The sequence below is a fragment of the Pseudophryne corroboree genome, chromosome 4 (genome assembly GCF_028390025.1).
Source record: "Pseudophryne corroboree isolate aPseCor3 chromosome 4, aPseCor3.hap2, whole genome shotgun sequence".
Classification (NCBI taxonomy): Eukaryota; Metazoa; Chordata; class Amphibia; order Anura; family Myobatrachidae; genus Pseudophryne; species Pseudophryne corroboree.
This window is the reverse complement of record NC_086447.1, coordinates 173,380,443-173,407,071: the sequence shown is the minus strand read 5'-3', so window position 1 is coordinate 173,407,071 and position 26,629 is coordinate 173,380,443. Positions and strand designations below refer to the sequence as shown.

General features: G+C 44.6%; 1 protein-coding gene across 2 annotated transcripts in view; it reads left to right on the top strand.

Annotated features, from left to right (window-relative positions):
- Positions 1–26,629, top strand: part of SLCO2A1 (solute carrier organic anion transporter family member 2A1) — a 69,218-nt gene that overhangs the window by 15,133 nt on the left and 27,456 nt on the right. Inside the window, exons 1-3 of one of the 2 annotated variants that reach the window (XM_063915547.1) lie at positions 13,779–13,831; positions 23,356–23,493; positions 23,777–23,939. In XM_063915547.1, the coding sequence (XP_063771617.1) occupies positions 13,799–13,831; positions 23,356–23,493; positions 23,777–23,939 (334 nt within the window). In that variant the 5' untranslated portion in view covers positions 13,779–13,798. Of the gene's footprint in view, positions 1–13,778; positions 13,832–23,355; positions 23,494–23,776; positions 23,940–26,629 lie in introns of those variants that run through there. The other variant, XM_063915546.1, reaches the window with a different exon arrangement.

The following is a 26,629-nucleotide window of genomic DNA, read 5'->3' as shown; positions in this document are numbered from 1 at the left end:
TAATTGATAAGTGCCACCAACAGCGCCCCCTACCCTGCATCGCTATGTGTAGTGCCCCCTCTGCACACCCCTTCTTATGGCCTTGCCAGCCAGTATCTACTAATTAAACCTTGGCAATAGAAAAAATTCTACTTCTTCATAATATTAAAAAGTATAGTAAATCAAATCAAAATCAACGTTCAAGAGCTGAGACAGTAATCACAATTTCATTAGATTTATTTCCAGTTTGTAAATAGCACCCACATAGTAGTGCATTATACTGTATAACTCACAGAATTTATTGGTGCTGAGCAAATCAACAGAGGGTGGAAAAGGAGGAGCATCCTACAACCAATCACTGCTTTATATTGTACTGAATTCCTGTACTTGTTATATTTACACCATAAATGCCATTTATTGACATCAGCTTCAATATGGATTATGGGTGATGCAAAGGGTTGGTATTGGGTGACCGGCGGTTGAGAGACCGCCAGTCACCATACCGACGCCAGGATCCAGTCTGTCAGATGGCTGGCGGGGGTGGGGGAGTGCAACGAAGCCTCTTACATGCTCATGGCAGGTACTGTTCCCACTCTATGGGTGTTGTGGACACCCACGAGTGGTAATAGTCCCTGTTGGTCAGCATGCTGACCGGCTGGCTAGTCAGTGTTCGGGATGCCGACGCCGGTATTGTGATACAATATATATAGAACCTTCTGAAGGGAGGACCTGGGTGGCCTGGGATCTTATGTACTCAACTGGGAATAGTAAGTGGAGTTTTATGGATGCCATTGTGCCCACATGCAGAACCCAATTATGTTGTAGCGGGATGAGATATTTTAATAAGATTTGAGCGGTGGAGAGAGCAGCTCTAAAGGGGTTAGAGGGTACCAGAACGTTTTTCATCCTGGAAATAGACCATTACACATTCTTGGAGGTGGCTTCATCCTATATTTTCAATGATACCATTTCCATCTTTATAAAAGAAAATGTGCATTTATAAACAGGGTGATGCCAACAAAATGATACTTTAGACCAGACATTCCCAATCTCAGCCCTTAGGGCACACTAACAGTGCGGGTTTTAGTGATATCCAAAATTCAGCACAAAGGGATAAATCAAAATAACTGAGGTACTAATTAAATCACCTGTGCTCAAGCATGGGCATCACTAAAACCTGGTCTGTTAGTATACCTTGAGGACAGAGGTTAGGAATGCCTGATTTCAACACACGATAGAGACACATATGTAATAAAATAGTCCAGATGTCCCATGACTCTCATGATTAATGTAAGACTGAGCAGTGTTCTATGAGAAACGAGGAAAAGTAGAAATAAATGAATGAAGGGTTGTCCTGTTGTTGTAGTGCGCCAGACTCGGAAGTGACATTCTTACTATTTCCAACATACGTATGTGCAGCTGGGCTGTCCCTGAGAGCGGGGAGTGGGCATGTGCACCTTTGCATGTGCTAGGTAGACAAACATAGGGGGTCATTCCGAGTTGAACGCACGCAAGCAGTTTTTAGCAGCCGTGGAAACGCATTGCCGCCGCCCACTGAGGAGTGTATTTTCTTTTTTTGTGTAAACTGTTTTTATTAGTCAAAGCAGTATTCAAAAAACATTACAGAAACATTTTCAAAAAAACAAACAAAAGGAGGGCATACAAAAATATCACATAGCATATATCCATCAGTACACCACACATAGAGCGCCCTTAGCCGAAAAATATCTGTCTGAATTTCTGTCATCATTAAAGCTTATAGGGGATGAACATAATATCAAAACAGCATCAGTGAGTGGGAAAGAGAGAGAGAGAAAAAAAAAAAAAAGGAAAGAGAGAGGAAAAGAGGGTAAGCAAGGGAAGGTTAGGGTGGGCAGGGTCAGGTGTGGTAATCTGCGTGGTGCGGGCAGACTATTTGGGGGGCGTATGGGCGGTCTCCACCGATCCTGAGTCTGGGCCACTATGCTGAGACAACATTATCGAAATATGGGTATAGGTATAGATAATGATATGATTATGATTATGGGCCTGTTTACCAATATGAGGGGGGTTATGTCGCAATATAGGACCTATACTGCGATGTGTCTTTAAAGTCGTACCAGGGAAACCAAATAGCTATGAAGTTAACTGTTTTCCCGGATGAGAAGGAAACCAGGTCTTCCATGTTCAAGAAGTGATCAATCTTTGTGAACCACATTTTAATTGAGGGTGGGGAGGTAGATCTCCAAAGAACTGGGATCACCGCTTTAGCGGCGTTGCTAAGGTGTCTTAACAGGGAATGTTTGTAGGAGTGTGATCCTACGGGGGTGTGATTAAGAAATCTGGGTCTCTCGGGATTTCGTCACCTATTATCATTTCGGTGCATTTAAATACTTCTGCCCAGAATGAGGTTATAAGAGGGCAATCCCACCAAATATGTATAAAACTCCCTGGGGCATTTTTGCATCTCCAACACATATTCGAAAGAGAGGGAAACATTCTGTTGAGAACACGGGGGGTCCTATACCACCTATATATAAGTTTATAAAGGGTCTCTAGTGTCGAGATGCATAAAGAACTCGCCTGAGCGTTTTTAAACACGGATTCCCAGTTAATTTGAGTAGGTAGCCCCGACAATTCCCTTTCCCAGGAAGCCAAGAAAGTAGGAGGTTGTGGGAAGAAATTTTCCATAATCAACGTATAAATTTGTGAAATAGTATGTGTGGGTGAGCTGGGGGAGATACATAGTCTCTCAAATCCAGTGAGGTCCCTAGTTACGTCAGAGAAGTTCTTGGGAGGTGATATGAAATGGTGGACCTGCAGGAACTTCCAAAACTCCGCATTGTGTAGGTTCCAAGAGGATTGAACATCTGAAAAGGAGCGCACCCTACCCGAGCTCACCAGCTGACCGACCCTGAAGATCCCGGCTTCCGCCCATGGGGCGAAAGCAGTCCCCTGAAGGCCAGGGGCAAATTCGGAGTTATAGAGAAAAGAGGTTAAGGGGGACCGTTTGGAGGATATATAACTCTGGGATCTCAGCTTGGCCCATAATCTGAGTGTGGGAGAGACCGTGGGGTGTGACACCTTCGGGAGGATAGGAAGCCAAGGTGCAATTTCTATATAGTATGGGAGACAGCCCTCCTCTAGGAGGACCCATTGTTTGCGATCCTTGGCACGTGTCCACTCCAGAATCCTATTCAGGTGTACTGCGTGGTAATAGTTAGGGATATGTGGGAGTTGTTGCCCCCCTTGGTGTTTTCTCCTGAACAAAATATCGTGTTTAAATCTAGGTGTATTCCCACCCCATACAAATGTACGGATAAGCCTCTGGACATCTCGAAGCCATAGCAGGGGGATGTGTATCGGAAGGGTCTGGAGAAAGAATAAAATCCTGGGGAGGGCATTCATTTTAACTACGTTGATCCTTCCGAACCAGGACAGTCTCAGCTTTCTCCATAACAGGAAGTCTAAACGAAGCCTAGATAATAAGGGTTTAAAATTTAGGGAGAACATTTTGGATAAGTCATTGGTCAGTAACACCCCTAGATATTTTAATTTATGATCATGCCAGGTGAAGGGGAAGGCGTGTTTCAGGCCTTCTACTATAGCAGGAGATGTAGTTAGGTTCATGGCAATAGATTTGGAATAATTTATTTTGAAGTTGGAGAGGACTCCAAACTTCTCAAATTTCACCATTAAATTTGGCAGAGAGGTGACCGGGTTCGTGATTATTGCGAGTAGATCATCGGCATATAATGCCAGTTTATATTCGGTCCCCCTTACTAGCAAGCCTGAAATGTTTGGGTTAGCCCTAATGCTTCGGGCTAGTGTTTCCATGCAAAGGACAAAGAGCAATGGGGATAGCGGGCATCCCTGTCGCGTACCGTTAAAAATTGGAAAGGGGTCAGAAAGGGAGCCATTAATCTTAATTTTGGCGGATGGGGAGGTATAGAGGGATAGGATTCTGTGAAGGCAGGTGCTACCTAGTCCCAGATGCCTCAATATTCCAGTCATAAAATCCCAGTCCACTCTGTCAAAAGCTTTTTCTGCATCGGTTGACAGTAGGATAGATGGGGATGAAAGCTGGCCTGCATAGTGAATCATGCTAAGCACTTTGGAGGTATTGTCCCTGGCTTCTCGACCTAAAACAAACCCAGCTTGGTCTCCATGTATCAAGCCAGGCAGCAGTAGTTTAAGGCGGTTTGCAATCAATTTAGCGAAAAGCTTTATATCAATATTTAATAGGGAGATTGGGCGGTAGCTAGAGCAGAGACTGGGGTCTTTACCCTCTTTGGGTAAAACTGCAATATGGGCTTCGAGAGATTGTGGGGAGAAGGGCGATTGATCAGATATAGTGTTAAAGGCTCTTGTGAGTATGGGGATTAATTTATCTTTAAAAGCTTTGTAGTAGGCAATAGTATATCCGTCGGGGCCGGGACTCTTGCCATTAGGAGAGGATTCGATAACTCTTTGAACCTCTTCAGTAGAAAAAGGGGCATCTAGATCTTCTACTTCTGTTGCGGTCAGTGTGGGGAAATGTAAGTTCTTTAAATAGTCAGCTATGGCTTTTTGATGGGACGACCTGTCAATTCTGCCGGTTGGGCCGGAGAGATTATACAGAGTAGAGTAATATGTCTTGAAGGCTCTGGCTATGTGAGATGTCTGGTGTTGGTGTTGGCCATGATTATCTTTAATTGTATGAATGAAAGTAAGTGCACGTTGTTCTCTAAGTGCTTTGGCCAGTAATTTTCCAGGCTTGTTGCCCCATTGATAGTATCTGCTACGGCACTTCCGATAAGAAAATTTGACTCTATCTGAAAGTAACTTATTCAGAGCTGCCCTAGCAGTTTCGAGATCAGCGTAGTGTTGTGGGGTTTGGGATTTTTTATGTAGGAGCTCAAGAGATTGTATTTTAGTCAATAGATCCTCTCTGAGTTTCTCCCTCTGCTTTTTGCGAAAGGATCCTATTTGGACACAGACCCCCCTGATGACACATTTATGTGCTTCCCATACTGAGACTTTGGAGATGTCATCCAAGTCATTGGTGCAGATATAAGAGTCTAAAGCGTTATCAATTCGGGACTTACAATCTGCATCTTGTAAGAAAGTGTCGTTGAAACGCCAAGACCATTGGCGATGTGTGTTGGGTGGTAAGCGTATGGTGAGGTTGACTGGGGCATGATCGGACCATACAATCTGTCCTATAGAGGCATCAGACAGAAGGTGTAGGTGTCGGTGACTCAAAAATCAATAATCAATCCTGGAATATGTCTGGTGTGGGTGTGAGAAATAGGTGTAATCTATATCTGTGGGGTGTGTCAATCTCCAAGTGTCGATCAGCTGATGGTCGAGCAGAGCACGCCTCATTCCCCTATGCTCCCTCTCCGGCTTGCAGGAGATCTTTTTAGAATTGTCCTGGCGAGGATCCAGGGTCCAATTCAGATCACCTCCCATCACTACCACCCCCTCCAATAGAGGTTCCGCGTCTTCTAGAACTGAGGATAAAAAGGAGGGTTGTTTAGCATTAGGGGCATATATATTTAAAAAGGAGAAACGTTGGCCATGTATGTCGCATTTCACCAGCAACCCCCTTCCTTCAGCTATTCTGTGGGAGGCTACATTGAGGACAGGCAGATGGCGGGCAAGTAGGATGGCTACACCTAGTGTCTTACCAGCCGAATTATTGGACAGGAAAACATGCGGGTAGTAGTGACATTTTAGGGACGGTGCGTGTCCCATCTTGAAGTGTGTTTCCTGAATAAAAGCGACATCTATTTTCTCGTCTCTAAGCCATTTAAGGAGTTTAGACCTTTTTTCAGGGACATTAAGCCCTTTGACGTTAAGGGTAGTTACATGTAGATCACTCACCCCCATTATCAGTCAGATCCGTTCGTTTCACGATAGTCTTCTTAACGGCAGACCTTGGGAAAGGTGGGGGAAAAATAACAACAACAGGGGGGGGAGATAGGAAAAAAGGGAGAGCAAAGAAATAGAAAGAAAAAGCTGTGGCGGGGAAATCTCCGCCAAAAAGTACTTTAACGTTAAGCCAAAGTGGTATTACAACCAAAATTGCTGCAAAAAGGACAGGAGCGGAATCCTGCCGACTCCCGGTCCAAAGAAACAGAGGATGCAGCATATTGGGGTCCTGCGGGGGGCTCAGGACAGTGACCACTCCCCAAATAGAAACTCGTTAAATATACGGTATTACCGATGTATGCACTAGGCATATGTGAAACATGAAAAATAAAGCATACAAATATTTAAGTATGCACATTGGCACAAGAGCGCACAGACAAGCCTCAGATTATCGAGCCGGGTTTCAGTAGACTGTAGTGTCTGTACCCTATTATCCCTCTACACAAACAAAAATATAACATATATATATTAATATATAATTTCTCTTCCCTCCCCCTCCAAAAAAAAAGGGGGAAGAAAGAAAATATAAACAGAAACAAAAGCAAAAACCGATCACTTTGGTGAGAAATACATTGCACTTTAAAGAAAGAGAAAAATTCAATGTATAACGTATTCAACAAGCAAAATTATATCCACTCGGGGCGAGGCATCTCATTCAAGGAGGCTTCGAAAGTCGTGGGCCCGGAGTGGATCCCCGCCTCCGCGGGGTGCGAACTTGTTGCCATGCGTCATCTGGAGGGAGTACAACAGGTAAGTCCGGAAGGTGGTGAAAGGCGTCCCAGTCAGGAACCGGAACCGGGGGGATACCTAGAGTCGTGAAAAAGGCCTGTAAGTCCGATGGTCTGGAAAGGCTCGCAGTTTTGCCGCCATGAGAAATCTGGAGGGAGAATGGAAAGCCCCATCTGTATTTCAGCTCGAGCTTCCTGAGAGAGTCTGTAAGAGGTTTCAAGGCGCGACGTTGTTGCAGGGTTGACCAGGCCAGGTCAGGGAATATCTGGATCTTGTCGCCTTGAAATGCAATGTTGTCTAGTTGACGGGCCGACCTCATTATTTCCTCTTTTTGGGCGTAATAGTGGAGCCTACAAATCACGTCCCGTGGTCTGTCGGAGGGCAAGCCTCGGGGACGAAGGGCTCTATGAGCTCTATCGAATATAATGTCCTTATTCGGATCCAGGTCGATAAGTTCCCCAAATATCTTAGATAAGGCGTCTACCAGATCTGTTTGCTGGACGCTCTCCGGCAGGCCCCTGATTCTAATATTATTTCGCCGGCCGCGATTATCCATATCTTCAATGCGCGACTTTAAGAAAGAGATATCGTCTCGTTGGTGGCATAGCACTTCCCGAAATTTAGTTAAAGAGTCCACAGTAGACGATTCATGGCGTTCTAGGACATCAACTCGAGTCGCGATTTGCGACATATCTTGTCGGAGCGCTGTCACTTCTTGAGTGATGGTGGATAGCAGATGGGTCTCCAAGGCCGAGAAGTCTTGTTTCGTCGGAAGTGTTCGCACATGAGACAATATTTCACTTATCTCCGCTGATATGGAGAGGGCCTGTGAGGGCTCTGGAGTCCCAGGGGAGGCCATGTCGTCTAACGGGTCGTGTGCACTCGAAAAGGTCGGGGCGTTAGAAGGAGCAGAAGGGGTTGAGGCTGGGGAAGTTAGGAACCGACGTAGATCCGATGAACGTCGATTTGCGGGGGGTGGGATCTCGTCCGGCTTAGTCTTGGCCTTCTTTTTTTTCTTTATCCCTTTCACCATGAGATCGGTCTTTAGATATAGCTGTTTAAAATTACACTTTCACATTTCCTCGGTATTATATAGCATGAGGGCCGTCATCGTGCAAGAACCCCCCTCGTGGTCTTAGGGTAGCATCAGGCAGGTATGTATTAGGCTAGGGGCCCATTCTTTCACTTATAGCGATGGTGCCTCTGATATAGCCCGAGCGGGGTGTAGCCACCGGACTCCAAGCCACCGGGTATAGAGTCAGCCAGCAAGTATAGAGAACTTATTAAGTAGATGGATGAGTGGGTGGATGGGTGTGGGGGGTACTGTGACTGCACTTGTGGTTTTTTATATTGTGACCAAGCTTATGTAATCCAGCCCTGCAGTTCCCCCCTCTCTCCCTTACATATGTTGCTGCAGTGAAAGTACAGCCAGCACCTCTCACTGAGCCCAAGATGGCCGCCGGGCGTCCTCTCTCTCCTCTCCGTCCGACGAGCTGCCGGGTCCCCGTCACGGTGGGAGCTTAGAGCAGGGAGGAAACAGCTGGCCGCGGCAAGCGGCCGGCGACAGGTGAGTCTTTAGGGCTCTGTCTGGTGTTCGCGGCCCGCGTAGCGGGTCCCGGAGCCGTCCCCGGCCTATTGTTCAAAATCGAGGCCCCGGCTTCTTCTAGTCCTGCAGGCCGCAATCCGCGGGAGCAGTTAAAACTGCTCCCCGATTCCGCGGCGCTTCAGGGGTCTCAGCCGGGGGGCATCAGAAGGGTAGCAGATGCTGTAAGGTGGCCTGAAAGGTGTAAATATTATAGGGATGGGTATTTTGGGCTATGGGTCTCAGGAGCTCTCCTCAGACACGTCTGCCTCCTTCAGACCCCAGACCACGCCCCCGAGGAGTGTATATTCACTTTGCAGAAGTGCGAACGCTTGTGCAGCAGAGCGCCTGCAAAATCTTTTTGTGCAAAACAAGACCAGCCCTGTAGTTACTGTTCGTGGGAGTTGATTCTAACGACGGAGGGACGGCTTTTGATGACACACACCCACCCAGCGTTCACCCAGCCACGCCTGCGTTTTCCCCGACACGCCTGCGTTTTTGTAAGCACTCCCTAAAAACGTCCGGTTGACACCCAGAAACGCCCACTTCATGTCAATCTTCTTGTGTTGTGCCGAGCGACTGAAAACTTCGCCAGAACCTGTGCAAAACCACGATGCTCTTTGTACCCGTACATCGCGAATGCGCATTGCGGTGCATACGCATGCGCAGATTAGCCATTTTTTCACTGCGAACAACGGCAGCTAGCGATCAACTCGGAATGACCCCCATATTCTATTGTACATAATTGAATGCACTGCCTATTGCAGAGGGTCCCAAACTTTCTTGAATCACGGCGCGTTAGCATAATTTTTCACGGCACCCCTAGGATATAAGTAAATGGTGCCTACCTGGCATCCTTAGGGTCAGGTATGTGGTGGTGTACACTGTACAATGGTGCTTCTGATTGTCCATATGTTTTATTATTGGCAGGCACCAGAACTGGTTTTGCTTATCACTTTGATCATAAATAATTTGTTCCTGGGCCACCAACCCGAGGCACCCCTGCAAGAGCCTCGCAGCACCCCAGGGTGCCTAGGCACACAGTTTAGGAACCACTGGCCTATTGCATTATTTTCTGGTTCCTAAGTGACTCTCTTTGTCTTATATTAACCTTACAGATAACAAGTCAATGTACAGTACAAATGTGACTTCCATAGTCTTCTGCCATCCATGTGATAGCATGACCAGCAATATAAACTAGATATAGCAAGGCATTGTGCGTGAGGCCCCAGCGCATACCTGCACAATATACACTCTGTAAAACATGCTCATAAAGGCACTTTGTCGTAAGATAAATGCAATATGCAGGATAACCTGTTTATATGTATTTGTACGTGTATGCGTTACTACTTTATGGCAGCTGTACATGTTCAACGAAAAAAATGTAATTTGACCTGAAACCTGTCAAGTTATGAAGAATACTTGACAGCTACTGAATACTGTGAATAACACAGGGAAATAATTCCCTACAAGGGAAACACTCCTGGAATGTCTTCTTACCAAATATCGAGCATTCATGCCAGGGACAATTCCTTGAATTGGGAAGAACTGCTCTCGAACATCTGCTTGCAAAATTTTTCATACCGGCTTCAGTGGTAGACTTTGGTTAGTGCTATTTGACCATAATTTCTCCTCTTTATTTAAAGAATTGTAAATCTTGTAGCAGCAATGGTGATCTATTGATATATCCTGACTGCAGAAGACAGCCACAGTTCTAGTGATACTTACAAATGGAGCCACGGTCATTGAGCACACGTCGTGCATAGGCGCGCTTGCGCCTCGGCATGCCACAGAACGTACAGAGACACTCTCATTCACTTTGAATTGGGCGCATGCACTTTTACAATGCACGCGTGTCCCATTCGTTCCCAGTGGTGCGCTTCGCCGGGTGCACCTAGTCGCAGACGGAGCCACGATTAGCGTGGCTCCATCTGTATATAGAACCATTCCTCTCCTTATATCAGTGTAATTAAACTAACCAATACAATTATTTTGAACAGTAAAGGGGCCCAGCATATGCCCGGTTACCTCTGTCTGACCCTGTATCCTCTCGCTCCAAACCTTTCCCCTCTCTGACTACTGCTACTCCCATCCCTCCACCCAGAGCCGACCCTAGCCAATTTGATGCCCTAGGCAAAATTCTGTCTGGTGCCCCCTAGCACCGCCGCTAGTTCTACAACTGACCCAGCAACACTCATGCAGTGGTGCCCAATGAGGGGTTGCCCTGTGAGCCAGTTCAACCCTGCATAATGCCACACAGTAATGCCCATAATACACATAATTCCACACAGTAATGCACCTTACACATATGCCCCACATTAGTAATGCCCATAATACACATAATTCCACACAGTAATGCACCTTACACATATGCCCCACATTAGTAATGACCATAATACACATAATTCCACACAGTAATGCACCTTACACATATGCCCCACATTAGTAATGCCCATAATACACATAATTCCACACAGTAATGCACCTTACACATATGCCCCACATTAGTAATGACCATAATACACATAATTCCACACAGTAATGCACCGTACACATACTGTATGCCCCACATTAGTAATGCCCATAATACACATAATTCCACACAGTAATGCACCTTACACATATGTCCCACATTAGTAATGCCCATAATACACATAATGCCACACAGTAATGCACCTTACACATATGCCCCACATTAGTAAATGACCATAATACACATAATTCCACAAAGTAATGCACCTTACACATATGCCCCACATTAGTAATGCCCATAATACACATAATGCACACAGTAATACACCTTACACATATGCCCCACATTAGTAATGCTAGTGGCTTTTTTTTATAAAACTTATGACTGCATTTTGTGAGATGGGAGTGGCAGGATGGGTGGGTGTGTGCCTGCGCTCGCACCTGTTAAAGGGGCACCCATACAAGGATGTGACCTCACAGGGTATGCCATCCTTTGCAAGCCTCACCCTTTATTTTTGCTTGCTCGTTGGAAACAGATAGCAGCAATGTCCAGATACTGCCACACTTGCTGGTTAAACAAAAAGACCAGTATCAAACATGTAGCAACTGTCCATTCTCTTCACTGTTCAGTGTGTTTGCTGGTGTCTGTTACTCCCAGCAACTGCATGCCCTTTATTTTATACTGTGGGAGCGATATGCTCTGCCTTCCAGTCTGACGTGTCCGAAAGTTACACTGCATCGATGTTTCATATAGAAATAGTGCAACGAAACTTATTGACCACCTTACAATGCTGGATGGCAGGGGAATTTTACGGCATGGACTGACTAGGAAATAAAGTGTGGGGAGAACACTGCCCATGTTATGTCCCTGCAGACACCTGGGGTTTGCACAGGGATAAGGGACACACAGGATGGCAGGTTCCCCCTCCACCATGTGTACAAGCAGTATAGGTGATGTCAGATTTATGTGAAGCAGTCTTCAAAAATACATATGTGGTATCATAAGAAGCCATCCAGTAATAACCTTATATAGTCAGTGAAAATGTCACATGTCCAGGAATTGCAGTTACCAGAATTCTGCTGTCATCTCACAAGTCAGGGGCATTCAAACATGTCGGAGGGAGTTTAATGAACTTTAAGGGACAGTGTGCATTCTATTTGACAAATGTAAACAGCAGTGTATACAAGTACTGATTGAATACATTTGGAAAGTAACAGTTAGTTTACAGACTGCCCTCCCAGTATGAGATACTGCAGGGACATGCTTGGATGCCCCTAGACATGCTTGGATGCCCTAGGCAAATGCCTAGCCTGCCTATAGCTAAGGCCGGCTCTGCCTACACCCCACCCCCATCCCATTATTTCCCTTCCCCCAATCCGTTCCATCTGCCACCTTTCCCAAGCCCCATCCCATACTTAGGCCATAACTGTCCCATTTCCCTCGCAGTGGGAGCCATTGGAGGGATGATGCGCACCCCAGCTACCACTGAGCACATGCTGGAGACAGACCTTATGAAATTTTTATATAGATTTCCAATGGAAAGGTGGCAAATCTGAGATCCTACTCTATGCAGAGATATAATGCAGGGTTTACAGTCTCCAATATGACTGTGCTTCTATTATAGATAACCTATACCATTGGAAATCCCCATAATTCCAATAAAGCCTGGCTGTAAATAGAAGAAAAGGCACCAAACGTTCTCTACTGAGACAACTCTTCTGGCTGCATAGAAACCAATACTATCAATCGTGTCCTATGGTCTAAATGTGTAGGACAACACAACATCCTAGAAAAATATTTATATCCAACTGAGGTCATAGAATCAGTCATTCCAGATCTAGCACTAAATAAGTGCACGCACCTTTAGATACTTATTGTGCATTCACATTGAAGCCCTTCTCTGAATCGAGCCTTTGTTACCAGAATACCCAGCAATGAATTTGATAAATGGCTTACAATTACACACAAATTAACATCCCCAATTAAACCATCCCACAATTAACTGCAATCCTTACACCTGTACTTAAGGGCCCTACACACCGGGCGATAATACTCAAAGATATGAACTTTCTCGTTCATTAATGAACGAGATACCATTCATATCTTTGAGTGTGGAGGCACCAGCGATGAACGATGAGCGGCCCCGCGCTCGTTCATCGCTGGTGCCCCGTCGCTTGTACATGCAGGCCAATATGGACGATCTCGTCCATATTTGCCTACACTGCTATGGAGCCGGGTGACGGGGGGAGTGAAGAAACTTCCCCCCCCCCCCCCCCCGCGCACCTCCGGGTCGCCCGTATCCACCGTCGGGCAGCTCGGCGGCAGATCGCGCAATGTGTAGGGCCCATTAGACTCAACACTACGCCATGTAGTGGCACATACTCCTAAAGATATACTGTATGTATCTGAATAATCCATCTGGATACACAAAACTTTCAAGTCTCTCCCATTGGGAGGAAGAGCTGAGAATCACATTGAGAACTGGTATTCACTATTTAACACTTTTTGACTTCTATAGTCATTTGGAAGACCAGCATAAGTGCTAATTGGTGGCAGTAGGCATGCAAGAGAGTACATGGTCAGATCATGCAGAAGTGTGCCATGTTCCCTATGTGTGCGACCTAGGGCTTTAAAGGTCACCCTCAGCTTCCCTCCTTAAACACAACCTTCATCTGCCGCTGATGATCCTGAGATTATGTGAGTTAGGACACATCTAATAACTGGCCCTGTGGGCTCCCACAAAACCATAATTGGGACCTGGCAATGCACAGTAGAAGAGAAATGGGCAGCTGCTTAGGACTACAAATTCAGCATACCTTAACAGCTATAACAAGTAAACTCTTAATGTGGGAAAGTCAAGTGCATGCTGGGAATTGTAGTTCCATTATAGCTACACATCTCCAAACTGCAGCCTGTCTCTATAGTAACAATGTCTCTGAGCTAACAATGACAAGTAACCACATATACACATGCCTTCAACATGACCCTTCCCAGGAGGGAGAACTTGCTCTGCTCCTGGACAACCCTCTAATGTATGATTGGCGTCACTTGTGGTGAAACACCTTTCTCATAAATTAACTAGTTCAACACAGGTGACAGCAATCATACTGAACATTAAGAGGGAAGTCCGGGAACAGAGAATGTTCTCCCTCCTGGAACGGGTCATGTTGGCAGTTATGTACAGTATGCAGCTGAACTTGAATGCCCAAAAGTTAAACATTTTCATGGTCAGAGTTCATTCAAATGAAAAGCGGAGGCAGCGGGGTGGGAGTAACTAGTAGTGTCCAGAGTGAACATTTTGTTCAAGGGACACTATTATCCTCCTATTTGTTTGCTGAGTGATTCTGTGACTTGGACAAGTTGAACACTAGGGAAGTCTCTCTCCAGCTTTGCAGCACGGATTGTCTGGCAGCTGTGTAGCAGGACCCAGTCAGTGTGTAATTAGCAACATGTGATTTGACTCTTCTGCCAGCTTGGCTCTGTTTTGTAGGGATTGTTTGGCGAAACAATGTTGTCCTGTGGTTTGCAATTTTACCCTATGATTCTGTTTCTTTCTATTGACTTCAGTTTTGGAGCACGCCGTGTGAAATCCAGATATACTTTTCTATTTCTAGAATTGTTGTACTATTATTGCTGTTGAGTTGGGGGTGAGCAGGACTTACTGACATGACTCATACCTCGATTTACCATACTGTGGGCGGAATGTACTAATTGGCATCGCCGCCCATCGCAGTGATGCTAATCGCATATTCATTTTCATATGGGATTAGTATTGCGAAGGACAGCTCTTCCGATAAGAGCTGTCCTTTGTGATCTCCGGCGGGGCCCGGACTTCCTGCTTATTCCCCCTGAGTCGTTCTGCGCATGTGCACAGTGATGGGACAGCTGCAGGGCATGATGGGAGGGATCCGATCGGATCCTTCACACCAGCACTGCAGGAGAAGCACAGAAGGCTTCTATGGTTTAATGCCAGCAAAAGTTGGAGTTTCTCTCCGTGGAGGTGCCCCAGTGGCCAACAGTTAGTACTTTCAGAACACAGGGGTTTTACTGTATTTTCTGTTTAGCACATCCCACCCTCTTCCTTTAAACTGGGACAATCATGAACTACACAGGTTCCGTGGCTGGCTGACATCAAGCCTGTATTTATCCTTGATTTAATCAGCCACAGAACCTGTGTAATTCATGAGTGTCCTGGTTTAAAGAGATAGTAAGGTAAGCCTACTCATACCCCACTCACCATAGCTTGTTGATGTAAAGTGTTTGATCACGCCGCGCTGGGTGGCATATGATCACTAAATTCAGGTAATCATGTTGGGTCCCACCTACTGCTTCTCTGTCTCTCTCTCTGGAGTCAGGGAGTCACACATTATCATCCCTCCCAACATGACCCTCTTCAGGAGGGACAGAATGCCCTGATCCTATACTTCCCTCTTAATTTATGATTGCCATCACCTGTGCTGAAACACCTTTCTTATCCATTAACCTGTTCAAAACAGGTGATGGCAATCATAAATTAAGAGGAAAGTCCAGGAGCAGAGCATTTTGTCCCTCCTGGAGGGGGTCATGTTGGGAGGTATGCATTATTTTGGAAAAATCTGGACATTCTGGTAGTGTCCGCAGCATACCTCCCAACATGACCCTCTCCAGGAGGGACAAAATGCTCTGCTCCTGGACTTTCCTCTTAATTTGTGATAGCCATCACCTGTTTTGAACAGGTTAATGGATAAGAAAGGTGTTTCAGCACAGGTGATGGCAATCATAAATTAAGAGTGAAGTCCAGGAGCAGAGCATTCTGTCCCTCCTGGAGAGGGTCATGTTGGGAGGTATGCGCAGGTATGTGTAAGAGTGACCCTGACTTGCTGGCGATACTGTAACAGTTCTGTTCCAGCTTTGTCTCCTTGTATCCTTGTTAAAGTAACAATGGGGTAAACTTACTAAGTGGGAGGGTTTTTTTTTTTTAGCACTGGTGATGCTGCCCATAACAACCAATCAGATTCTACCTATTATCTTCTAGAAGCAGCTAGATATATGTTAAGTAGAATCTGATTGGTTGCTATGTGCAACATCACCAGTTCTAAAAAAAACTCCCACCTTAGTTAATTTACCTCAATCTTTCAGTGTCCTAGGCAACAAATACTAAATACTCAGTCAGACAGGGAAATCAGACGTGAAAAAATCTGTGTAAAAACACTGTCTATGCCACTTACTATTATTCTTTGGTATTTTTGTCATAGTTACCATGTGCGAGTCTGGGGATATGTTACTTGGAAATGATATAAGCAGAAAGGACATTGAGCAGCACACCCAGTTTAATTTGGTTGCATTACCAGTCACGCAATAAACTACATTCCTGTGTTGTTACACGGCATTCTACCGCTTAGTGAAGGCTCTGCATCTTACACATCAGAGTGGAGTACCTTCCTCTATACTACATACTACATTGTGAAAAAGGTATTGTATCATTGAACCTCACATGACACTCTTATAACAGTAGGGTAGTGCTGCACCCCACATTCAGCTTTAATTTTGCACTCATAGGGATATTAATGTGTGTGTGTGTGTGTGTGTGTGTGTGTGTGTGTGTGTGTTTGTTTGTTTGTTTGTATGTATGTATGTATGTATGTATGTATGTATGTATGTATGTACTGTGTGTATATATATATATATATATATATATACACAGTACTGTGCAAAAGTTTTAGGCATGTGTGGAAAAAATGCTGCACAGTATGAATGCTTTAAAAAATAGTAGTGTTAATAGTTTATTTTCTATCAATTAACAAAATGTAAAGTGAATGAACAGAAGAGAAATCTGAATAAAATTAATATTTGGTATTACCAGCCTTTGCCTTCAAAACAGCATCAATTCTTCTAAGTACACCCTACCCTCCAACATTTTACACATAAAAATCGGTACAAATTAGTAAAGAAAAGGGGGCGTGACCACGGGTTAAGGGGGTGTGGCCACGTCCCCTTTCCTATACTTTCAATGGAAATTTGGAGAGTAAAAAATTGGTAAAGACCATAAAAAAAAGTACTGTACCTGCCAAAAAGGTACAGTTGGAGGGTATGGGTACACTTGCACAAAGTCATGGATTTTGTAGGATTATAGTCAGGAGTATGATTAACCATTCATATCAATCAGGTGATAATGATCATCATTTTCATATGTAGTTTGAAACACAGTCATTAACTGAAGGAGGCTTAAAACTGGGTGAGGAACTCTGCAACAAAGGTGAGGTTGTGGAAGAAACAACCTCACCTTTGACAATGGTAAGACTGACACAAAGTAGTTATACTGCATCAGCATGGTCCCTCCCAGGCAGAGATTTCAAAGCAGACTGGGGTTTCAAACAGCGGCACTCCCGGGTTACAAACCGGTTTTCAACGTTTCGGAGCTCTGAGCTCTGAAACGTTGGAAACCGGTTTGTGATGATTTAAATACATGCTTTAACCACTTGAAGACCCGGGAGTGCCGCTGTTTTTTCTGCTTGAAATATCCATCCCATGTCATGGAGGGCACCAGGACAGGTATCCATACATCAGCAAGTGCCGGATTTACAGACAATGCGTGTATATATATATATATATATATATATATATATATATAAAATGTAGCTATAGTACCGGCAGTCGAGAGCCCAGCGTTCAGGATACTGACGCCGGAATCCCAACTGCTGACAATGCCACCAGCCGAAATACCGGCTAACAGGGGTTATTTCCACTCCTGGGTGTCCACCACACCCATAGAGTGGGAATAGAACATGTGGCGAGCTCAGCAAGCCCCCGAGCCTACAGCGCGGTGAGCGCACTCGCCCCCCTGCCGGCATTCTGGCGGTTGGTATCCCTGCATTGGTATGCTGACCGCCGTGACCCCGGCCACTGGTCACCCATCCCCAACCCAAATATATATATATATATATATATATATATATACACATACACAGCCAAGTAGCCACACCATTTACAAATATAACTCTAAAGCCTCTTTTGAATGCTCTCGATAGGTGAATCTTTTTCTTGGCTTCTTAGTGCGGCTCCTAGATTAAAAGACTCCACAATTCTTTTATTAATGTGCCAGTCCCTGTCTATCTGATACACACCATGGAGGTTTTTCTGTAGCCTACATGCACATTGTGCTCTGTAGACACATCTACAAGTATAACAAATACAAGCGCCTGCACACCAACAAATGCAAATAGTTCCCAGATGTTAGAACATAACTTAATGAGCATGTCATGGTAACTGTGTTTATAACGTATAATGACTCCTAGGCTCCAGATAAAGGCGTTAACAAGTGAGGTCCTTTCAGAACTCCCTAGTGTGCCAAGACAGTGCTTATTGTAACAGTTTTGCTTCTTGCCAAGTTTAACAAGTTCTCAAACATTATATTAGTGTATAACCACAATGTGTATTAATATTATTATTATCATCCTTATTTATATGGCGCAACAAGGGATCCTCAGCGCCCAGTTACACAGTACGGAAATAAATAAGTAAAACAAGAAAACCGTGACTTACAGTTCAAGACAATACAGGACAAGTACAGGGTATATAAACAACATAGCTGCATCACCAGACAACACTGAAATAAGCATTAGGAGTCGGACGGCAGAAAACGGAGAGATCTGCTGCCGTCGAAGTGAGTATTGAGTAGAAGATGGTTTAAGTAAGAGAAGAAAAGGCACATGAGGGAAGAGGACTCTGCTCGTGAGAGCTTACATTCTAAAGGGGAGGGACAGACAGACAGGGGTGACACAGATGGGGTAGACAGTGGGGGTGGAACAGAGGATTAGGATGAGAGGTGGTTGGGTTTGGTGAAGAAGTGGGTCTTGAGAGCCCGTTTAAAAATAGAGAACAGCACGTGAATAATCTTGAAAGTAGGAGTGGGTGAAAGTAATCAGTGGGCAGAAGAGTCGGCGTGCATTAGTGGAGCGAAGAGGGCAGGTCGGAGTGTACCGGGAGAAGCTTGAATTGGATCCTGAAAGGGAAGGGGAGCCAGTGTAGGCCATGTAAGAGAGGGGAGGTGGACGTCATTTGTTTGGAGAGGAAGGTGAGCTGGGCGACAGCACTGAGAATAGAAAGGAGTGGAGCGAGGCACTTGTCAGGGATGCCAGATAGGAGGAGATTACAGTATGTTACGTATGCATATCCATTCTCCTTTTTATTGTTACTCTTATTTTTAGTTATTGAATTATATACGATTTTCATGGGATACGGTCGTTAGGTCGACACAGCTTAGGTCGACAGTCATTAGGTCGACCACTGAAGGTCGACATGCATTAGGTCGGCATGGTCATTAGGTCGACAGGTTAAAATGACGACATGAGTTTTTCACATTTTTTTTTCTTCATTTTTTGGACTCTTTCATACTTGACGATCCACGTGGACTATGATTGGAATGGCAGCGGTAGCGGAGCAAGGCATCTTGCCCAAAGTATGGCGAGCAAAGCGAGCCATGCGAGGGGACATGGTGCACTAATTGGGGTTCCCCGTCACTTTACAAAGAAAACAACACCAAAAAAAGTCCAAAAACCCATGATGACTTTTTGACCTGTCCACCTAGTACATATCGACCTAATGACCATGTTGACCTATTGTCCCTGTCGACCTAATGCATGTTGACCTTCCGTGGTCGACCTAATGACTGTCGACTTAAGTTGAGTCGACCCAACGGCCCGTACCCGATTTTCACAGTTGTTGTCTTGAACAATGATGCTTTCCAAAATGTGGTCACTTCAATTATAGCTTTGTAGCCTCCTAAACAATTTTAAAATGCAATTATCAAGGGACTGGGCATCCTTTATTGTTAGTCCATGTGTTCCTGCTCTGAAGTGGATGGAGATAGAACAATCTGTAGCTAATCAGATAATCAGAATGCTCACAGCCTGTGGGGTAATACTCTATCCCCAGATCACATTGCAGTAATGTGGGAGGAGCATGTGATGCCTGTGCATCCGCTCGACAACTCCACTTTGCTATTTTTGGTATGTGCTGGTGCATGCGCAGCACAGTCCCGTTTGGGCTTTGGGTTGCAGGGGATGAGAGCTTAAATGGAGTTCCACGTGCACACTGAAGAAAGCATAGGCTGGCTTCAGGAGCAGATGTTCTGCCATCTTTGAATGAGTAAATGAGCTGGTCACATACTGTAACTGCATCAGTTCTTGATGTGTAAAAGTGGGTACACACTAGAGCGAACAAATCTCTGTCAGCCCTAGATGGTGTGTACACGCTGGGGTGATGCTAATGAAGGTCGGAAAAAACATGTTCTGTCCTTTATCAGCATAATACAGGACGCTAGCGACAACGCTTGGTTTTATGTGCAGCATATAGAACCAAGCGTCCATCGCTAGCGTCCGCGGGAGCGCACAATACCCCATACACAATGAGCGATGTAGGTAAGATGTTGTTACGAAACGGCATATTGTGTTCACATCGCTGTATTGTGTACCCAGCTTTACACTCACAGACTTTTGTATAATGTTGTATAATGTTAAACACTCCTAGTAAAAACAATCACTGTCACAGCAAATCTCAACTGCACTCTGCGTCAATGGCTGTTATCTTCAGTCACACAAACTCTATTTCTATCTGAAACAGCATTTCCTACAGTTTGCCTGACGCTGATCCCGTTCTGCCTTATTGCATTTTTCTTGTGACTTTACTTTTGCTCCCTGAGATCTCCCACAGACCCCAGAAGAGATACAGTAACACATCCGTGTCCGGAGCTGTGTAAGTGACATCAAACACCCCCTGATGTGACAGGGAAGCAGGTCTCTGCAGCTCGTTGCCTTCCTGACTTACTTTCTTATTCCCCAGGATGGCTGAAGACTTTCTAGTCCATTCTGCACAGTGCGTGCACCACTCTAATAACCGGAACTGCTCGCCAAACACAACTTGTTAACCTCGTTTTAGTAAATGTAGTGATTCAGCCTTCAATAAAACTTTAGTTTTTGACAAAACTATGGCCCTCATTCCGAGTTGTTCGCTCGCTAGCTGCTTTTAGCAGCATTGCACACGCTAAGCCGCCGCCCTCTGGGAGTGTATCTTAGCATAGCAGAATTGCGAACGAAAGATTAGCAGAATTGCGAATAGAAATTTCTAAGCAGTTTCTGAGTAGCTCGACACTTACTCCTACACGTCGATCAGTTCAGTCAGTTTCGTTCCTGGTTTGACGTCACAAACACACCCAGCGTTCGCCCAGGCACTCCCCCGTTTCTTCAGACACTCCCGCGTTTTTCCCAGAAACGCCAGCGTTTTTCGCACACGCCCATAAAACGGCAAGTTTCCGCCCAGAAACACCCACTTCCTGTCAATCACAGTACGATCACCAGAACGATGAAAAAACCTTGTTATGCCGTGAGTAAAATACCTAACTTTTGAGTAAAATAACTAAGCGCATGCGCTCTGCGAACCTTGCGCATGCGCAGTAAGCGACTAATCGCAATATAGCGAAAATCGTCAACGAGCGAACAACTCGGAATGACCCCCTATATACAGACGTTCTAAAGTTCTCAAGTCTGTTATCTGCAATATTTGCGGCGAAGGATTTTATGGACAAAGAATTTTTATTTACTGTAGTTTGGAACGGCATGTCTAAATTATGCTAAATTACATTTAATGTCTAGTATGAGGCAATTGGTGATCATTTAGAGGAGAAAGAGATCCTCAGCAGACAGCAATGATTTACTTTTTGGTCTTTCTGATTGATTCCATAACTGCACAACTAAACTATAATTTGTCCTGATGGTGATTTTTAATTAGCTCACTGCATGCTCAGAACTTCTGGTGGATCTGGCAGTGTTGCCAATTGCTAATACCATCCACACAAGAAATGGAGCCTAATTCAGACCCGATCGCTGCCTCAGTCTAATGCCTTTTGTGTAGTGGGCACGAGCAGCCGCCCCACTGCATGTGCGCACACAGGGGGTGATTCCGAGTAGTTCGCTCGCTAGTAGATTTTAGCAGCATTGCACACGCTAGGCCGCCGCCTTCTGGGAGTGTATCTTAGCTTAGCAGAATTGCGAACGAAAGATTAGCAGAATTGCAAATAGAAAATTCTTAGCAGTTTCTGAGTAGCTCGAGACTTACTCCTACACTGCGATCAGCTCAGCCCGTTTCGTTCCTGGTTTGACATCACAAACACGCCCTGCGTTCGGCCAGCCACTCCCCCGTTTCTCCAGACACTCCCGCGTTTTATCCTGGCACGCCTGCGTTTTTCCGCACACTCCCAGAAAACGGTCAGTTTCCGCCCAGAAACACCCACTTCCTGTCAATCACACTCCGATCACTTCAACAATGAAAAATCTTCGTTCGTTCGTAAATCTACTAAGCTTTGTGCTAAAATACTAACCGCATGCGCACTGCGTACCATGCGCATGCACATTTTTGCCTTAATCGCTCCGTTGCGAAAATCGTCAACGAGCGAACAACTCGGAATGACCCCCACAGTGAGATGCGAAAGCATCTCACTACTGCGATCACCTCTGCCTGATTGACAGGCAGAGGCAGGCGTGGAGTGGGAGGGGCCGTGCCAGTGGCGTTTGTATGCCGTTGTGGGGTGGGGGGAGGGTCTGGACAACGCAAACGTGTCCGGACCATTGCTGGGGCGGGCCACGGCGGCTACGTGACATAGGCAGGGAGCTACTCGCCAGGTGCAAAAGCACATCTGCGAGGTGATAAGGGCTTGACATGCGGGGCGGACTAGCCCTGTGCTGGGCGTCCCCCCGCATGTCAAAGATTCCGATCGTCAATGTGCTAATCAGCTCTGAATCGGGCCCATGATCTTGATGTTCTGCCTCAACCCTAAGTGACAAGCTCAGATTCAAGATGTGCTCAAACTGGACAAAATGTCTTCCAGCATAATTGAGGTCTGCTGTGTGCAGCTGGAAAACAACACTTCCAGTAGGTAGCAATTACTGGTCATCTAACAACCACATTTCTGATCTGATTTTAATAGAATTATAATCTGACACGAGAGCCTGACTGTATTGCAGTGTGTGTGGCCAACATAAGATCAGTGTATAATACCCATCCTCGAGGCATCACCATCATTAGAATAAATATAATACCGTGTATTGCTACAATTTAAATAGAGTGCAGTTTTGTTCTTGGTGGGAATAATTATGAATTTTCACGTTATCACATGTATTTATTAGGACCGGTGGCAGGAGATAAATAAATGAATGATAGCGCCCTGCACAGTTGCTCTCCAATGAGAAACGAGCTCCCGCTATCATAGCCAGTCAATATGGTGGGATGAAAAGTATAAGGCCCTCCACAAAAGCCGCATCCAGCACCAGGCTATGAATAATTGGGTAGTATGGTTAATGTGTGGCACTACAAGTCACAGTACACCCTGGCAGTTATACTTCGTGCAAGAATGCCCATAATTTTAAAACAGCAATCATTTACAGGGCAAAACCAACCTGGTTTTTGAACTGTACATGATTGCCGCTTTAAAAATACGGGCATTCTTGCACAAAGACCTGCATGTCTGGCTTCTCGCACCCTATTACATTTACCCCACCATGTCCACATATCCTCAAGGTTAAATCTTATTGGTTTGGTCATTTAGATTATGTTTCATGAATGGTGAAGTGAGGTAACTTTCCTGTGCTGAAAATGTGGATCTGGCAATAAGCAAGAGACCTCCTGACTACAGAGTAATGACGGCTCACACTCTTCTCATCCTCAGGTCTTTGTACTGTGCCATGCGCTCCTGCAGCTCTCCCAGCTTCTATACAGTGCTTACTTCAAGAGCAGTCTGACCAGCATTGAGAAACGCTTCGGCCTCTCCAGCTCATCCTCGGGCCTCCTCTCCAGCATTCATGAGGTAGGTAGTAGCTTTAATTAATAGGTAGGTAGTACCTTTAATTAATGTAACAATATACAATCAAACTTTATAGAGGCTCCAGCAATAAACAATACTGATACTGTATGGGTCTATTCCCTTCCATACTGTATGAACTCATGTGACTCTATTGGGCTCATATATATTCATCACAACCAATCAGATAGCTGTACCACCTTTTACTGCTCAGGCCAGCACAGATTCCTGCCTGTGATTAGAATTATATCAGATAGTTGATAACTTTTTTTTCTCTTTCTCATTTTAGATCAGCAATGCCGTGCTCATTATCTTTATCAGCTATTTCGGATGTCGGGTACACCGGCCTCGTATTATTGGTATTGGTGGTCTGTTGCTTGCCCTTGGGACCTTCCTACTGACAGTACCACACTTCCTTTCGGAGAAATACGAGTACATGGCAATTGAAAAAGGTATGTTTGCCTTTAAAAGACTGTTGAATTTAACAAACTATGCCATGTATGTAATAAACACATTATAATTATTTACTCTTATTGCAAACCAGTGTCACTGTCGCTTTACAGATTTGTTCAGGCACAGTAGGTAATACTGATCTCACCAGCAGATGATACTGATACCACCAGCAGATGATACTGATACCACCAGCAGATGATACTGATACCACCAGCAGATGATACTGATACCACCAGCAGATGATACTGATACCACCAGCAGATGATACTGATAACATCAACAGATGATACTGATACCACCAGCAGATGATACTGATAACACCAGCAGATTATACTGATACCACCAGCAGATCATACCGATAACACCAGCAGGTGATACTGATAACACCAGCAGATGATACTGATAACACCAGCAGATGATACTGATACCACCAGCAGATGATACTGATAACACCAGCAGATGATACTGATACCACCAGCAGATGATACTGATAACACCAGCGGATGATACTGATAACACCAGCAGATACTGATACCATCAATAGATGATACCCATAACACTAGCAGATGATACTGATAACACAAAGAGATGATACTGATAACACCAGCAGTTGATACTGACACCACCAGCAGATGATACTGATGCCACCAATAGAGGATACAGATAACACAAACAGATGATACTGATACCACCAATAGAGGATACAGATAACACTAGCAGATGATACTGATACCACCAGCAGATGATACTGATACCACCAGCAGATGATACTGATAACATCAACAGATGATACTGATAACACCAACAGATGATACTGATAACACCAACAGATGATACTGATAACACCAACAGATGATACTGATAACACCAGCAGATTATACTGATACTATCAGCAGGTTATACTGATAACACCAGCAGGTGATACTGATAACACCAGCAGATGATACTGATACCACCAGCAGATGATACTGATAACACCAGCAGATACTGATACCATCAATAGATGATACCCATAACACCAACAGATGATACTGATAACACAAACAGATGATACTGATAACACCAGCAGATGATACCAATAACACCAACAGATGATACCAAAAACACCAGCAGATGATACTGATACCACCAATAGAGGATACAGATAACACTAGCAGATGATACTGATACCACCAGCAGATGATACTGATACCACCAGCAGATGATACTGATAACATCAACAGATGATACTGACAACAACAGCAGATGATACCGATAACACCAGTGGATGATACTTATAACACCAGTAGATGATACTGATACCATATCCATATGATACTGATAACATCAGTAGATGATACTGATACCACCAGCAGATTATACTGATAACACTAGAAGATCATACCGATAGCACCAGTCAATTATACTGATAACACCAGTTGATACACAGTAATACTAATCATACCACTAGATGATACTGAGAACACAAATAACATCAGGAGATAATACTGATAATACCACTAGATGATACTGATAATACCAATAGTACCAGTAGATATAATATTGATAATACCACCAGATTACACTGATAATACCAATAACACCAGTAGATGATATGCTTTGCAGTGGTAAGCGCAACTCGTGATTGGGGTATAGGGCAAATGAGGGATGTGAAGGTATGAACTGACAGTGAGATACCAGGGGACGGGGGGAACAAGAGTGGGGGAAAGATGGGATGTGTTATGTTTGGTATGTTGGATGGGTTTATATACGGAAAAAGTAGAGTGTATGTCTGATCTGTAAATTAAATATTTATTTAGTATAAATTTATAGTCAAAATAGTGGTAAAGCATAATTCATCAGGTAAGTCAACAGACTACCCTTTTGAAGGGTATACCATCCGTATTGGTATACCAATGATCCTATAGGGTATGTCAGGTTTACTGTTAGGTTACCTTTACCATAGGATGCGTTACTTATTCGCAGCGGCTGCTGCACGCCTGGATAGTGGAACACACCTGGGGACTGGCGGCCGAGAATTAAGAAGAAGCAGCGGCAACTGCAGGCAGCACATTTTAAACATTGCAGGGCTAGATAGTGGGTCCCCGCACAACTAACCCCGGGACACCCCATATTGACTTCCTTTTATGACTAACATCCTAGGGTAACGCATCCTATGGTAAATGTAACCTAACAGTAAACCTGACATACACTCTATACATTTATTGGTATACCAACACGGATGGTATACACCAAAAGGGTAGTCTGTTGATTTACCTGATGAATTATGCTTTACTACTATTTTGACTATAAATTTATACTAAATAAATATTTAATTTACAGATCAGACATACACTCTACTTTTTCCATATATAAAGTCGCTCATCACTGATATAAACCCATCCAACATACCAAACATAACACATCCCATCTTTCCCCCACTCTTGTTCCCCCCTTCCCCTGATATCTCACTGTCAGTTCATACCTTCCCATCCCTCATTTGCCCTATACCTTAATCAGGAGTTGCGCTTACCACTGCAAAGCATATATACTACAGGAGGTTGGACGCCTGCAGGTACAGCTGCACTCCGAGTCTTACCTGAATGAATGAGCGCAGTCACACAACATATAACCAGTAGATGATACTCGTAATACCAGAGGATGGTTTGCAGAGACACAGCCAGGTATAATCCAGCAAGTCTGTCAGTGT